This window comes from Oryzias melastigma, linkage group LG22 (assembly GCF_002922805.2).
Source record: "Oryzias melastigma strain HK-1 linkage group LG22, ASM292280v2, whole genome shotgun sequence".
Taxonomy (NCBI): Eukaryota; Metazoa; Chordata; class Actinopteri; order Beloniformes; family Adrianichthyidae; genus Oryzias; species Oryzias melastigma.
Genome location: NC_050533.1, coordinates 9,059,881 through 9,074,577, shown reverse-complemented (window position 1 = coordinate 9,074,577; position 14,697 = coordinate 9,059,881). Strand labels below are relative to the sequence as shown.

General features: G+C 38.2%; 1 protein-coding gene across 2 annotated transcripts in view; it reads left to right on the top strand.

The window, feature by feature from the left end:
* myo10l1 (myosin X, like 1) overlaps positions 1-14,697 on the top strand; it is a 43,325-nt gene that overhangs the window by 24,681 nt on the left and 3,947 nt on the right. The window contains exons 16-42 of one of the 2 annotated variants that reach the window (XM_024288021.2): positions 76-144; positions 235-317; positions 1,142-1,244; positions 1,363-1,443; positions 1,528-1,652; positions 1,726-1,843; positions 1,941-2,047; positions 2,142-2,424; positions 3,640-4,476; positions 4,552-4,675; positions 5,372-5,510; positions 5,904-6,008; positions 6,084-6,179; positions 6,282-6,375; positions 6,575-6,630; positions 6,733-6,875; positions 7,023-7,217; positions 7,362-7,519; positions 8,445-8,565; positions 8,669-8,817; positions 8,908-9,056; positions 9,136-9,343; positions 11,193-11,329; positions 11,770-11,893; positions 12,528-12,878; positions 13,864-14,040; positions 14,127-14,318. In XM_024288021.2, coding sequence (XP_024143789.1) covers positions 76-144; positions 235-317; positions 1,142-1,244; positions 1,363-1,443; positions 1,528-1,652; positions 1,726-1,843; positions 1,941-2,047; positions 2,142-2,424; positions 3,640-4,476; positions 4,552-4,675; positions 5,372-5,510; positions 5,904-6,008; positions 6,084-6,179; positions 6,282-6,375; positions 6,575-6,630; positions 6,733-6,875; positions 7,023-7,217; positions 7,362-7,519; positions 8,445-8,565; positions 8,669-8,817; positions 8,908-9,056; positions 9,136-9,343; positions 11,193-11,329; positions 11,770-11,893; positions 12,528-12,878; positions 13,864-14,040; positions 14,127-14,318 — 4,524 coding nt within the window. Of the gene's footprint in view, positions 1-75; positions 145-234; positions 318-1,141; positions 1,245-1,362; positions 1,444-1,527; positions 1,653-1,725; positions 1,844-1,940; positions 2,048-2,141; positions 2,425-3,639; positions 4,477-4,551; positions 4,676-5,371; positions 5,514-5,903; positions 6,009-6,083; positions 6,180-6,281; positions 6,376-6,574; positions 6,631-6,732; positions 6,876-7,022; positions 7,218-7,361; positions 7,520-8,444; positions 8,566-8,668; positions 8,818-8,907; positions 9,057-9,135; positions 9,344-11,192; positions 11,330-11,769; positions 11,894-12,527; positions 12,879-13,863; positions 14,041-14,126; positions 14,319-14,697 lie in introns of both variants that reach the window. The other variant, XM_024287947.2, reaches the window with a different exon arrangement.

Sequence of the window (14,697 nt, the reverse complement as noted above, 5' to 3'; positions counted from 1 at the left end):
CAGTGGTTCATGTAGAAAAAGCTACTATACTGCTTTTTTTTCTTTATATTCTAAGTTAATGGTGTTTTTTTCCAGACAAACCCATATTATGTGAAGCCCAGAGTTGCTGATCATCAGTTTGGGATAAAGCATTATGCTGGAGAGGTAAGTTGTTGTGGACGGACGACTGAGGAACCATCTTTGCTTTCAAACATTGTTTTGATGTGGGAAATGAGCATCTTCTGGTTTCTCCAGGTCCTGTACGATGCCAGAGGAGTCCTGGAGAAGAACAGAGACACTTTCAGGGATGACATCCTGAACATGCTGAAGGACAGCAGGTAGTTGGAAACCCAAAACATGCGATTTTAAAGTCCCACTGGTCATATTTTGATGTATTTCAAAAGCGTTCCCAGTGGTATTTTACAGTGTTTTCTGGATTATAAGTCGCAGAAGCAAAAAACGTCTAATCAAGAAGAAGAAAACCATATATGATGTTCTGGAGTATAAGTCGCACTTTTATATTTGCCATGGCAAAAAGAGGAAAAGAATGAGATTCTCCTCCAAGTTTGTTTTGGACGACACTTCTTCTGGCAGTCAGAAGAAAATACAGCACCCTCTAGTGGTTAGAAACAACTGTTAAAGGCCAGTCGGTGTTTACTGGGAAAATTACAAGGATATGAGCCTATTTATATATAAAAAAAATACAAACACACACACACAAATAAGTCGCTACTGAGTATAAGTCGCACCCCTGGCTAAACTATGAAAAAAAACTGCGACTTATACTACGGAAAATACGGTAATTATGATCAGGCAGTTTTTAGCCATTTTCTAGAACAAACAGTAGTTTCTGCAAAGTGGCAGCAATTGATTGAATATTGACCTCTTAGTTGTGTTTGGGTGAATGGCTTACCGGTGTAGCTTCTATGTCACACCTATAAGATTTTTCCAACTATGTTTATTTTGTATGTTCCTTATTCGCAATGATTTGAACAAAGAAATACTGAGAAGTGCAATTTTAAGCTTAGTTTTCTTAAAACAGAGTATGTCCTCCATTGTGCTACCATGTCTTACAAAACAGCAAAAGTCGCACTCAAACTCAATGTTTGCACATTGACAAATCAGAAGACATTCTTCATTTTGTGTTTTTGTTGTTGGACAGATTGGACTTCATCTATGACTTGTTTGAGAAAGTTGGCAGTCGGAACAACGAGGAGAAGATGGGAACAGCCAGACGCAAACCCACAGTGAGCTCCCAGTTCAGGGTGAGTCACTTCCTGCAAAGCTTCCTGCTAAACCCAAATATGGTGGACGCATCATAATGAGGGCTTGGAGAACAACACAAAAAGACAAATATTTTTTAACAAATTTCCATCTCCTCAGGACTCCCTTCATGCTCTCATGGCAACACTAAGTGCATCCAACCCTTTTTTCATTCGCTGCATCAAACCCAACATGGAAAAGGTTTGTTTTTATTGCTGAAAAATTGTGTTTCTCCATTTAAGCACCAATACACATTATCCTACGTTTTCTTTTTTTTCCCTGTAGAATCCGAATGTATTTGACCCAGAAATCGTCCTGAACCAGCTGAGATATTCTGGGATGTTGGAGACGGTGAAGATCCGTCGAGCTGGCTTTCCCGTTCGCAGAACTTTCAAAGATTTCTTCTCAAGGCGAGTACATCAAAACATTTCCCCTCTGCTGTCTGTCTTGCAGTTTAACACTTTTTTGTTTTCTGTGTGATAGGTATAAGATCATTTTGAAAGACAAAGTTCCCACAGCGGGAGATGACAAGAAAAGAACCACAGATTTATTATTTAAATATGATAAAACAAAGAAAGAGTGGCAGTTGGGGAAGACTAAGGTAAGAGATCCTGAAGAGCCTTCCTCTTTGTTTGATAAATGCTTAAAAAAATCTGCATTATGCTAGAGATTTCTCAAGATCCGATTGAATTTTGTAGGTGTTCATGAAAGAGTCTTTGGAGCAGCGACTAGAGAAGGACAGGGATGAAGTCCGGCGTCAGGCTGCCATGATAATTCGAGCTCACCTGCTGACTTTCTCTGCAAAGTAAGTCTCTTTTTCCCTGTAACCCCCCTTAAACACTCACATCAGCTGTTTGTCCTCTTTTGAATGTAACGTGTTTGTCTTGTCGTTTTTTCAGGAAGCATTTTAAGCGGGTGCGCGCCGGCGTCATCACCCTACAGAAACACCTCCGGAGGCACATCCAACGCGGACGGTTCGTGAAGCAGCGGAAGGCGGCGCTGGTGCTGCAGAAACACAGGCGAGGTCAAGTGGCCCGTTCCCGTGTCAAAAAGCTGAGAGAGGAGAAGAAGAAGAGGGAGGAGGAGGAGAAGAAGAAAGAGGAGGAGGAGAATAAGAAGACGGGAGAAGCGAAGCAAGAGGAGGCGAAAGAAGATGCAGAGAAGACAGAAAACAAATCCGATGTGAGTGATACATTCCCAGCAGACTGAAAATTGTGAATTCAAATACAACCTTAAAGACCCACTCCAATGAAAAATGATAGAAGATACATTTAAAGAAAATTAAGATTAAAATTGCAATTCTTTATTCAAATAATCATGAATCAGGAGCAGATGAAACAATTTGTTTTAGTGACTTAAGTACTACAAGCTCCCTGCTCCGCTCAATTCTGACTCATCCACTTGTAGGCAAATAGCCTTTTTCTCATTATGGAGGACATATATAAAGTAATTTAAGATTAATCTGCGTTTCTGAGTATTTCTTTATTCAAATAATGATAGATCAGGAGCAGATGAATGCCCACGGTTTGAAAAAGCTCATATTTGTAATTTCCGCTACAATTCTGAATCATCCACTTGCAGAAAAATAAATCCATTAAGGTCTTCATTTTCTTTGTCTGAGTTGCCATCTGGCGGTTAATTGTGCGGCTGGATAGCTCTGTACGTATAAGTATTAGGGCCACCCCAAAAAAAGCAAAATTACACGTTTTTTACTGGTAAATTTAAGACTTAAAATTTTGTGAATTTACTAGTAAAAAAGTCATAAATTTTGCCTAAGAATTTTAAGGTCATGAATATACAACTTTACTCTTTTAATTTAACAATTACAACTTTTTTCTTGTAAATTTACAAAATTTAAAGTCATAATAAAAAAATACGTTTTGGTTTGTAAACTGGCCCTAACACTCCGTCGTAGCTCCGATATTGCTTGTGTTTTTTTCTTTTTTTTTTTTCTTACGCTAATATTAACTTGGGCTTATGAGATGCTACAAGCTAGCTGGAAGAGAGTAAACAAACAAAAACTGGGAAATTAGTGCAGCTACATTCTGCACCCACAATCCTGCCCACAAACCAGAATTAAAAGAGCGTAAGAGTGTTAAACAATAGGATGATACAGGTTTTTGATTTTGCCTAAAAATAATCATAATCATAATTAAAAGATTACTGAGAATGTGGTTAAAATTGATTAAAAGAAGATTAGAGTGGGACTTTTCATACAGTTTTCCAGACCAAAAGTGGCTAAACAAAACTTTACAAGAAATTGAAAAAAAACCCTCCTAAAATCCATATTTGTTTGTTTTTTAGGAGAATGCATGACTTTACCTTTAATATAATTAATATAGAAATAAAAACATTTTTCACTTGTCTTGATGCACAAGATGAATTTTCCTGTTTCAGGATCAAGTTCGTCAGATGGAGGAGATCCTTCAGCTTGAGAGGGAGATTGAGCGCCTGCAGAAGAAGCGAGAGGACGAGGTGTCGCAGCTCTGCGAGTCCTCCAAGCAGGAGCTGCAGCTGCGTCGAGACGCCGAGCTCAAACGGATGAAGAAGGAGGCCTCCCGCAAAGCCACCGAACTCATCGACCTCCTCAATTTTGGGGGCGTGGATCCATCTCTGGGAGCTGCCGAGGCAAAGCCCGCTGCAGAGAAGAGCCCCAAAAAAGCCAGAGCGGCTGCTGGTGCGTCCAAGGAGGAGGACGTGGACGAAGGTTTTCATGCTGAGGAGGAGTGCATTCCTTTACCTGACTTTCCTCCTCCTGCCGAGTCTGATGCTCCGATTGATCAGGACATTTTCGCTCACCTGCCTCCTCCTCCACCTGCTTTTGCAGAGGGAACAGTACCCCCTGCACCCCCAGTTCCTCCCACAGATGGCACACCAGGTGGGATTCCTCCTCCTCCTCCTTTACCTCCACCTGGAGATGGTGCTGCTGTCCCTCCTCCAGCCCCACCGCCCCCTGGAGAAGAAAAGCAGAAAGAAGGAGCCAAGTCAGAGACAGAAAGGAAAGTGAGCATGGTGGACAGCCTGGTGGACGGAGAGGAGCCGATCTACAGCATGCCGGCCGACACGGAGTCCGACTACGACCAGGAGGAAGAGGAGGGGTCGGTCACCGCTGGAGACGACAGTTCTGTCTCTGGAAGCAATCGTGGGAGCACGGCGGTGACGGATGAGGAGCACCCGAGGAAGTCGACCTGCACCAACGCCAGCATCGAGTCGTACAGAGGGAGCTCTGACTCTGTGAGGACACACACTCACACAGAAAACAACACACACACACAATTTTCTAACTTGTCGACTTTGGTGATGTCATAGTACGCAGACAGTGATGATGAACACGATGGTCTGATGGACACAGATGAAGAAGTGACAAACGGGAGAGTGACTTTGCTTAACGGAAACGGGCCGCCTTATTTCCACGGCTACCTCTACATGAAAGGTATGCATGCAATTAGACCTTTCTATGGAAATGTTGCATCTTTTATCGGCTTTAAATCAGGGTTAATAAAATCAATTATTCGATCTGGATCGATCAAAGCTTAATAGATTAATCCATAAAAGTAGAGATCGATCTAACGCATAGTGTTAAAGTCCACTAGCTTTATGCTAACGTATAATGGGATTTCCCATAGGACGACTAATGCTAAGGCTTGGTTGACCTAAACATACATTGCTAAATAAATGAGCATTTTTATAAACGCACAGGCATGAATTTCAAAACTCTTTTAAGGAAATATTTTTAAAGTAATCATTTGTTGTCTAAAACAATTTATTTGCTCATACTTTCTTCTTCTTCTGGAATAAAATGTAATGCTATAGAGCGGTTGCCACCTAGTGGCCAAACTGAAATGCCCTCCAGGAGAAGCAGAACAATTGTTGGAGCTTCACCGTTTGAGAATCCATATAATATTGTATAGTATTTACAATCTCATTGTAATTTCACTAATAAATTTTACAGTACGTGAACTGTATCAGTTTAATGTGAAAATCTTCAAAACATAACGGTTCGAAATAGTCGAAAAAAATCTGAATCAAATCGATCCAGACTGGTGAATTAAATCAAATCGATTCTGGAAATTATTGGCGATACCCAGCCAACAAATATATGACATCCAAATCCTCTCTGCTCTCTCAGCTGGCCTGATGATCCCATGGCGGAGGCGTTGGTGTGTGCTTAAGGATGAGACTTTCATGTGGTTCCGGTCCAAACAAGAGTCTCTGAAGTCTGGCTGGCTCTACAAGAAAGGAGGAGGGCTCTCCACTCTGTCACGGAGGTTGTTGTAGTTACTACGGGGTTGAAGCATGCATGTTACCTCAAATAAAGTGAAGGAAATGTCTATTTGAAGAGTGCAAAATGATTATCTTGCTGCAAAAAGTGTCCAGATTTCTCAAGTTTGGCTATCTGAAGCGTTTACCTGGTAAGGTTTTTCTTAAAAACATGCATGTACAGCATTTTTTGGTAGGTAAATATATATTATATAATCTCTAATCAGAAAGAATTACAATTTACAGTAAAAAAAGTTGACAAATAGAGGTTAATTATTTTAAATTATGGTTAAAATGTATAGATTTATGTCACAATTACTTCTCTAAAAAGTAAAATAAGTGCAGCTGCAATTTAGTGCATGTTATTATTCATCTTCATGAAGCCATTTTTTTCACTCCAGGAACTGGAAGATGCGCTGGTTCGTACTCAGAGACAGCAAGCTGATGTACTATGAGAACGACAGTGAGGAAAAGCTTAAAGGGACTATCGACATTAAAGCAGCCAAGTAAATCTTTTAACTAAAATTCAACTTATTTGTTTTTATATTTAGTTCCTTTCTGAGACGTTTTTCTGTTTGCAGAGAGATCGTAGATAACCACGAGAAGGAGAACGCCCTGAACATTGTGACAGATGAGAGGACGTATCAGGTGTTTGCTGAGTCGCCAGAGGATGCGAGGTAACAAAAAAAAAACATTGTTATGAGGCCTGAAATATAAACTTGTTTCTATTTTTACAGAATATTTTATGACATGTAAATTATTCTTTTCTGTTTGTGTAGTGGGTGGTTTAAAGTGCTTAGCAAGGTGCGAGTGTGCACTCCTGAACAGCTGCTGGACATGTCCCACGAGCAGGCCAACCCCAAAAATGCTGTGGTGGGTCTTTAAAAGGGATAATCTGAGCTTAGTGTATTACATCATGTTTGCATTAGAATTTCACAAGGAGATCAGAGGATATTTTCTGTCTTCTATCATCACAAGTAATAAAAAAAATATTTTGATTCAGATCAAGAATTTAAGATGTTGGTGTTTCTTTTTTAAAATGTATCTAACTTTTCCTCATTTTTTTGTTTAGGGAACTCTGGATGTTGGATTGATTGACTCCGTTTGTGCGTCAGACAACCCAGACCGGTAGGTTTATTGGTCATACAAAACAAAAACAAAAGGCCCAAAATGACTAAGAAACTGCTTTTCAAAAATTAGATGTGACTTTCTGTGACTTTCCTGTTTTAGGCCCAATTCTTTTGTCATCATCACGGCCAACCGTGTGATTCACTGCAATAGTGACACGCCGGAAGAGATGCATCATTGGATCAGTCTACTACAGAAGCCCAAAGGAGATGCTCGGGTTGACGGACAAGAGTTCCTAGTCAGAGGTGAGATTTTACAAAAAACTGTCCAACTGACTCATGAATTACATTTAGCATGAATTCGTTTATATTCTTAATACATTGAGAGTGTATTTGGTATCTTTTAGTGATGTGTATTCCTTTAATTAAAACATGTCTCTGCTACATCTGCAGGCTGGCTCCAAAAGGAGATGAAGACAAACTCTAAAAGCACTTCCCTGAAGCTGAAGAAACGCTGGTTTGTCTTGACCCACAACTCCCTGGATTACTACAAGAGCTCTGAGCGAAACTCCTCAAAGATGGGAACTCTGGTGCTTAATTCCCTCTGCTCCGTCATTCAGCCGGATGAGCGAGTGCACAGGGAAACAGGTGACTTTAGCAGATACAAAAGGGCATTTAGGGATTATGTAGAGATTACTGTTTTTTTCTGGATTAAATAACTAAAAAAGACTAAGTTTTGACTTGGCACATGGTGGTTGAAAATAATTTATGAAATAATTCTCTGCTTAACAGGATACTGGAACATCATAGTGTACGGCAGAAAGCATTCCTACCGCCTTTATACCAAGATGCTGAATGAGGCCATGAGGTGGACAGCTGCAATCCAGGGGGTCATCGACAGCAAGACCCCAATAGAAACTCCCACTTTGCAGCTCATCAGAGACATTAAGGTAAAATCGTGCTTCCAGAAGCCTTCAGAATCTGCTGGAACTAGAAAAGTTGCATTACCTGCGGAATGCTTTTTGCTGAAAGTAGTCACTAAGATGCTGAAGCTTTTTGCTGAAAATGCAAAAGCTATTTGCAAAATGTTAAATTTGCTATAAGACGGGAAATTTCATTAAAGAACTATGAAAGAGTGCTGAAGTTTACCCACATTTCTGACAAATTAGTTGTAAAATTGCTTGCGAATCCCTATTTCATGCCAATTTTGCAAAAATACTGTTGCTTAAATATGAGCTCCAAATTACCCCAAAAAACCCTAGTAAATGTCAAATTAGCCAAAAAAGCTAGCTTAAATACTAGCTAAACTCCAAAATCATTTAACTAAATTAGTCAAAAACATTAGCCTGTTGCTAAAATAGAAGCTAAACGCTAAATTAGCCTAAAAAACCCCAGTAGAGACAAATTAGCCAAAAAAATTAGCATGTTGCTAAAATATTAGCTAAACAAAATTTTTTTGAAAATGAATTTAAGAACTTAAAACATAGCCCATGAATATATTTAAAGGCTTGTTGCTAATCTACTTTAAATTTTGAAATTTTAAGACTTTGTCATTTATTTCCTATGGGGTATATTTTGCTCAATATTTCAAAAACTATTAAGTTTATGAATACCAAAAATACATGGAGTAATGTCCTGAACAAGCTGAGCGTTTTCATACCAAGATTTCTGAAATCTCTAAAAGTGAGATTGAGCTTTTACAAGCCAAAGAATTTACCAAAAGGAGCAGGAGAATCACGATAATTGTGTGAATGCTTAGTTGATTGTGTTACAGTAAAGTTACAGTAAATCAAAGAACATAAACACTGAAGCTCCGATCTTAAAGGGCTAAAACATCAGAAAGATGAGTTCAGATGTACCTTGCTCCCCCCTCAGGAGAACAGCGTCAACCCAGAAATAGTGGAGCAGATGTACAGGAGGAACCCCATCCTCAGATACACTCAGCATCCTCTGCACTCCCCGCTTCTGCCGCTCCCCTATGGAGAGGTCACCAGCTGTGAGTGAATCTGTGCTTTTTCCAGTCATCTTTGTCTCTGGAATTGATTTATTGATGTCATATTTGTGGCTATCTTTAATATTTCTCCTGTTGTTGCATGTAGTGCAAAGGCAACAGGGCTATGCCAGCCTGCAGGATGAGGCAGTGAGAGTTTTCAACTCACTGCAGGAGATGGAGACGCTGGCAGACACGGTGCCCATCATCCAGGGCATCCTGCAGACCTGCCAGGACCTTCGACCTCTTAGGGATGAGGTACCACTGATTTATAATCTGTTCTATAATCTGATTTTTAACAATTTCCATTGATTAAATACTTTCTTTTTGTAATTCCGTTTTTTTTAGGTTTATTGTCAGGTGATCAAACAGACCAATCACGTGCCTCAGCCGAACAGCCCAGCCAATCTTGCACACTGGCACCTCCTCACCTGCATGAGCTGCACCTTCCTACCAAGCCGAGCCATCCTGAGATACCTCCGCTTCCACCTCAAGAGGTCTGTGAGTTTTTCCGACATGACAGACCGCTATTTTTATTTTTTTCATTCCCTCTGAGCGTGTTTATTTTTCACACAGGGTACGCGAGCGTTACCCCGGAACAGAGATTGAACGCTATGCCGCTTTTGTCGGGGAATCCTTAAAGAAGACCAAGACTCGTGAGTTTGTCCCGTCGCAGGAGGAGATCGCCGCCCTGCTGGTGAGGCAGGAGATGAGCACCACGGTGTACTGCCACGGAGGAGGCTCCTGCAAGATCTCCATCAACTCGCACACCACTGCTGGAGAGGTGCATAGAAACTGTCAAATCATTCACACAAAAATAACTATACCTTACAAGCACTTAAATGACAATAAATGTAAACTGTGTACTGACTGAAAATATGGACAAAAAAAATCAGTTTGATCAGAGACACTGAGATATGAGCCTGGAATATGCTCATCTTTTTGCACCTATTTTTACTCAAATGTTCCTTTTTTATGCCCTAACAATGAGTCTTCTGTGGTTATTACGTGAAGGGTGACAAAAGGTTCTAAAATTTGACAGAGGGGCCAGACGTATGGAGTGTTTTGGAATTTTAACTCCTAAGAGAAAGAAATAACACTGAATTTGGACGAAAAATTGTTTAATTTTGATTTAAAATTGATTTATATATTTTAAAACAGAACATTTTGGATGTTTTTATTTAAAAAGTGGGACTTTTGTTCTATTTTTATTGCAAATTGTATTGTTGGGTTGATATCCCTCAAAGAAATCAAAGAAATTAGAAAATTTGGAGAAATGCTGCATTCGTGTGGTGTTGGAATGAACGGAAAAATTTCTATCCGACTCAGAATACACACATAAACATCAGAAAAAACCAACATCTTCCTGTATCTAAGTAAAGGTCAATGTATTTTTAGATCACCATCTATGGGGAGACACCAAAATTACAGGGAAAATAAACATTAATAAGGATTATCAGTATAACACCCCGATTTGTGACTCTTACAATATATTTTAAGCATAAGTACAAAAATTACTAAATTATAAAAATGTACACATGCACACGTTAAAATTACAACAGCTTGAAGCTAACAGCACATATAAATCCTTAAAAATTATACACAAATCTATTTTTATGCACACACAAAAGCACACTTTCACACAAATCTGATGTGAGACTCTTTTCATGTCTCTAAGATTCATGCGTGAGTGATGCGTTTAAATGCTCCTAGAATGCTGAGTCATCAGAGTTTTCTTATCAGCCGCTTTGAACTTAGATTGTGAAAAATATTTGGTGAAAACTTTACATTTTCCCACTTTCTTTAACAGATATGCTCAATAAATAATATAAAAAAATATGAATACGCATTTTGAAAACGTTTCTCTACATTTCAAAGACAAGTCTGATGACCAAGCATACTAGCAGAATTTAAACACATCATTTATGAGTGGCACTCGTCTTGCCACATATGCATGAATCTTGGAGACATGATAAGACTCTCACATCAGATTTGTGTGTAATTGCAGTTTTGTGTATGTGTAACAAGTGATTTGTGCCTAATTTTTAAAGATTTGTACGTGTAGTTAGTGTCAAGCTGTTATAATTTAAAGTTGTGCATGTTGAAATTGTGGTTTTTGCATCTTTTTGAATTTTGTAATTTCTGTACTTATGCACAAAATATATTGTATGATTCACAAATCAAGAATTATGCATACAGGAATTGGGGTAAGTCAATTTTATCTCTTTATTATTCTAATATGGTGGAACAAATTAAAAGTTTAACGGGCCACATGTTGCCCCCGGGCCGCAGTTTTCCCACCCCTAGTGTAGGACTGAAATATGTGAGCAGAAGAGCAGGACACTTTGTAAATCAAAAAGCTTAACTGTTTGGGTCTAAACCCTGTACATTTGTGCAGAATATTCAATTTAAGAGTAAATCGTCTGAATATATTAAACCTTAGGAAAAATATAAACATAAGATGTGTCATTTTTTTGTGAAAAAGTAGTTTACATCAAATCTGCTTATTTGGAACTGAAGAACTGAAATTTCTATTTTATGAGTTCTCCAAAAAAATCAAAAATGTTGAATTCCGATTCAACTTCCTTGAGTCCTAAAGTGGGCATAAATGTGTTTTTTTATGCTGTTTGCAGGTTGTTGAGAAGCTGATCAGAGGTCTGGCTATGGAGGACAGCAAGAACCTGTTTTCTCTGTTTGAACACAACTCCTTCATAGATCGAGCTCTGGAGAGCAGAGTGATTGTGGCCGACGTTCTGGCCAAGTTTGAAAGGTTCGTCACTCTGAGCCTGTTTATGTTTCTATGCAACTGTAAAATCTATTTTTTTGAAGTGCCACTCTTATTAAACTGTTTTTTAACAGGTTTTTGTAAAAAAAAATCACATGATGGAGGACATATATAAAGAAAATTAAGCTTAAAATGGCATTTCCGAGTATTTCTTTATTCAAATTGTTGTGAATCAGGAGCAGATGAAAAAATGCAATTTGAAAAAGCGAGTATTTGGAATATAGAATATACAATGCCCCTCGTTTAAGCTGGATAGCTCTAATACTGCATAACTATGTCATGGAATTTTTTAAAGAATGTTGGCTAAAAACAGCATAATCATTATTAAAAGACCACTGGGAATGCTTTGATCAGACTGGGACTCTAAGAGATTGTGGTAAATATATTTGATTTTTAAAAAACGTTCACGTTTTTTTATTCTCTAGGCTGGCAGGCAGCGAAGAAGAAGAGGAGGAAGGAGAGTGGAAACTGTACTTCAAACTCTACTGCTTCTTAGATGTGGAGAGCATGCCCAAAGAGGGCGTGGAGTTTGCATTCATGTTTGAACAAGTAAGATTCATTCTACTGTTTAAATATTGACTTAAAGAGCAAAAGCAATTCATTTCTAATGTGTTTTCTACACTGACTTTTACTTACTTAAGTGCCTATTGAATGACTCGACATCATCGCTTTGATTTAATATGTTTGTGGTATTTGTATTATTTGAGTTCTGATGTATATATATCTTGATATATATGTTTTATTTAAACAGTTTGTTACAAAGTTATCCTTAAAACTCATTTCCACTCATAAAATCTAATGTTTTATGTGCTATATTCTACTATGTCAGGTGTACAGCACTAAGGGGATTGTTGACCTTTTATAAAACTTTGTAACTTTTTGTCTGAATTGTTCTTTTTACCTTTTTAAAACACTTTAATTTTTCCAAAAGAAAAAGATCTGCTTCCTTTTTGCAGCAGTTTAATAAATCAAAAAATAAAAGCTATAATAAAACTTGACATTATTTAATTCAATTCCATTTAATTTTTTGGTTATATTTTTGGATTTTGTGCTGGTCTTAAAGTAGATATATAGATATTAAATAAAGGTTAGTTAAACCCAAAAAGACACATCCTGGTTTGTGTAGAATTTCAAAAACTCCCTCCTATTTGGTTTTCTAAAAGCATTTCTCTCTCTGCCACAGGCTCATGAGTCTTTGATAAGTGGTCACTTCCCAGCCTCAGAGGAGACTCTGCAGCACTTGGCGGCTCTACGCCTCCAGTATCTCCATGGAGACGGAGCAGGCCGGGTCGGATGGAGCCTGGGAAGCGTGTATCCCACCGGACGCCTTCGCAATCGGATCCTGCATTCCACCAAACCGGGTGTTGGTGCAGCGGGTGGAGCCGGAGGACGGGGGAGTGGGGGGATAGGAGATGGAATATGCACGATAGGACAGGGCGGAGCTGGGACGGGCACGGAGAAGCGAAAGACTCCCAGCTTCCTGGACGGCACCCTCAGGAGAAGTTTCAAAACAGGGTCGCTGAAGAAGCAGAAGGTCAGTAGTAGAGGTGGAAAATGGACACAAAATTTTGAAGATGTTTTTGTGAACCATGTGGCTCCTATATCTTTCCATTGTGGAGGGATAAGAACAGTTTGTGAAGTACTTTATGAATCTATTTTATGTTAACAAATGTGAGAAGACTGTCTCAGTTTAAAATAATCGTCTCTTAGTTTTTAATACATAACATTAAAAGTAATTTATAATTTTTTTCACATCCTTGTGGTGTTACTTATTTAAAAAAAAATAGATTTTCAACAAAATATACAATTATAAACATCTAAATATGATACCAAAATACATAAAATTTATAATAAAGGGTGTTAGAGATTTAATTAGTAAGTTGTTGAGGATCTTTGTTGTTTTTGTTACATCTGATCAGCATTTAAATTATTTTTATTCAGATTGAATTATGTTAAATTTCTATTCACAAACAGGAAACATCTTAGCCGAATTTTTATTAAGACCATTTCTGCCTAAACAAAATGCAATTCCAACAGATATTTGGCAAAAATATAGAGAACACTGACTTTGAATCAGCTGATCACATGCCATAAAAAATAGAAAAAAATGTTGGTTAAAAATGTATTATTCCAACAGTCTGAAGATAAATATTTGAGGAGTTTTTAAATAGCTTTAACCAAAAACAAACATAGAATTCTGTTCAAATCTCATTCAATAAAGATAATTGTATATCGGTACTTGAGAAATGTTAAATACACTTCATAAAACTAGCTAAAATAACTATTTGACATTCCACAATGAGCTATGCACATTTAAATTATTAAACTTTATTTTTTTTAATTTTTAAAGTTGCTTTAATGTCTTTAGAAATTATCGTAAAAATGTGTCATTTTATAAAACTACTTACTTAATTTTTTATGACAATAAAAGCCATATTTTGTCCATGTTCAAATATACCCATGAACTCATTTTCCACAGACTTTCATTTCCATGGAGGTGACACTTGTTTCTATTTCAGGCGGAGGAGGAGCAAATGCTGGAGATGTGGGTCAAGGAGGAAACTTCTGCCACGCGAACAAGTGTTCTGGAGAAGTGGACCCGTCTGCAAGGCATGCCGCAGCACCAGGCCATGCTTAAATACATGAGCATCATTAAGGAGTGGCCCGGCTATGGGTCTACTTTGTTTGATGTGGAGGTGAGGATACAAAAAAAAGAACATTATTAAGAGAATAAAAATCAACATGATTAACCCTTCTCCTTCTGCGTTTCTCCTCCTGGCAGTGTAAAGAAGGAGGTTTCCCTCATGACCTGTGGCTGGGTGTGAGTGCTGATAACGTGTCGGTGTATAAACGAGGTGAACCCAAACCTCTGGAGACTTTCCAGTACGAACACATCACCTTCTTTGGAGCTTCACAGCCCTGCACCTATAAGATCATTGTGGATGAGAGGGAGATGTTTTTCGAGACTTCATTGGTGAGAATTCAGTTTTTATTGACTATTCTTTAGATTTGAATGTAACATTTGCTCTATAGAGCATTAGAAATTAGTTAGAGATGGGTATCTCCAGCCTCCACCTTATATTACCATATTTGATGCAAATCAGGAAGGACCAAATATTGCAGTTCCTCCAGAGACCACTAGAGGCAGATGGAAGAGACTCCCATGTTAAAAATTCAGATTTTACACCAATAAATAATGCATTTAACGTGATATATGTTTGATTTAAATTATCCTTTTTTGTATTTTTATACTTGGGTTAAATTTTTTTGATTAAAAAAATGAATTTAATTAAACTAAATGGAACTTCTATTTGTAAGATTGTGTAACGCTGCACTAAAAACTCACGAAAAGC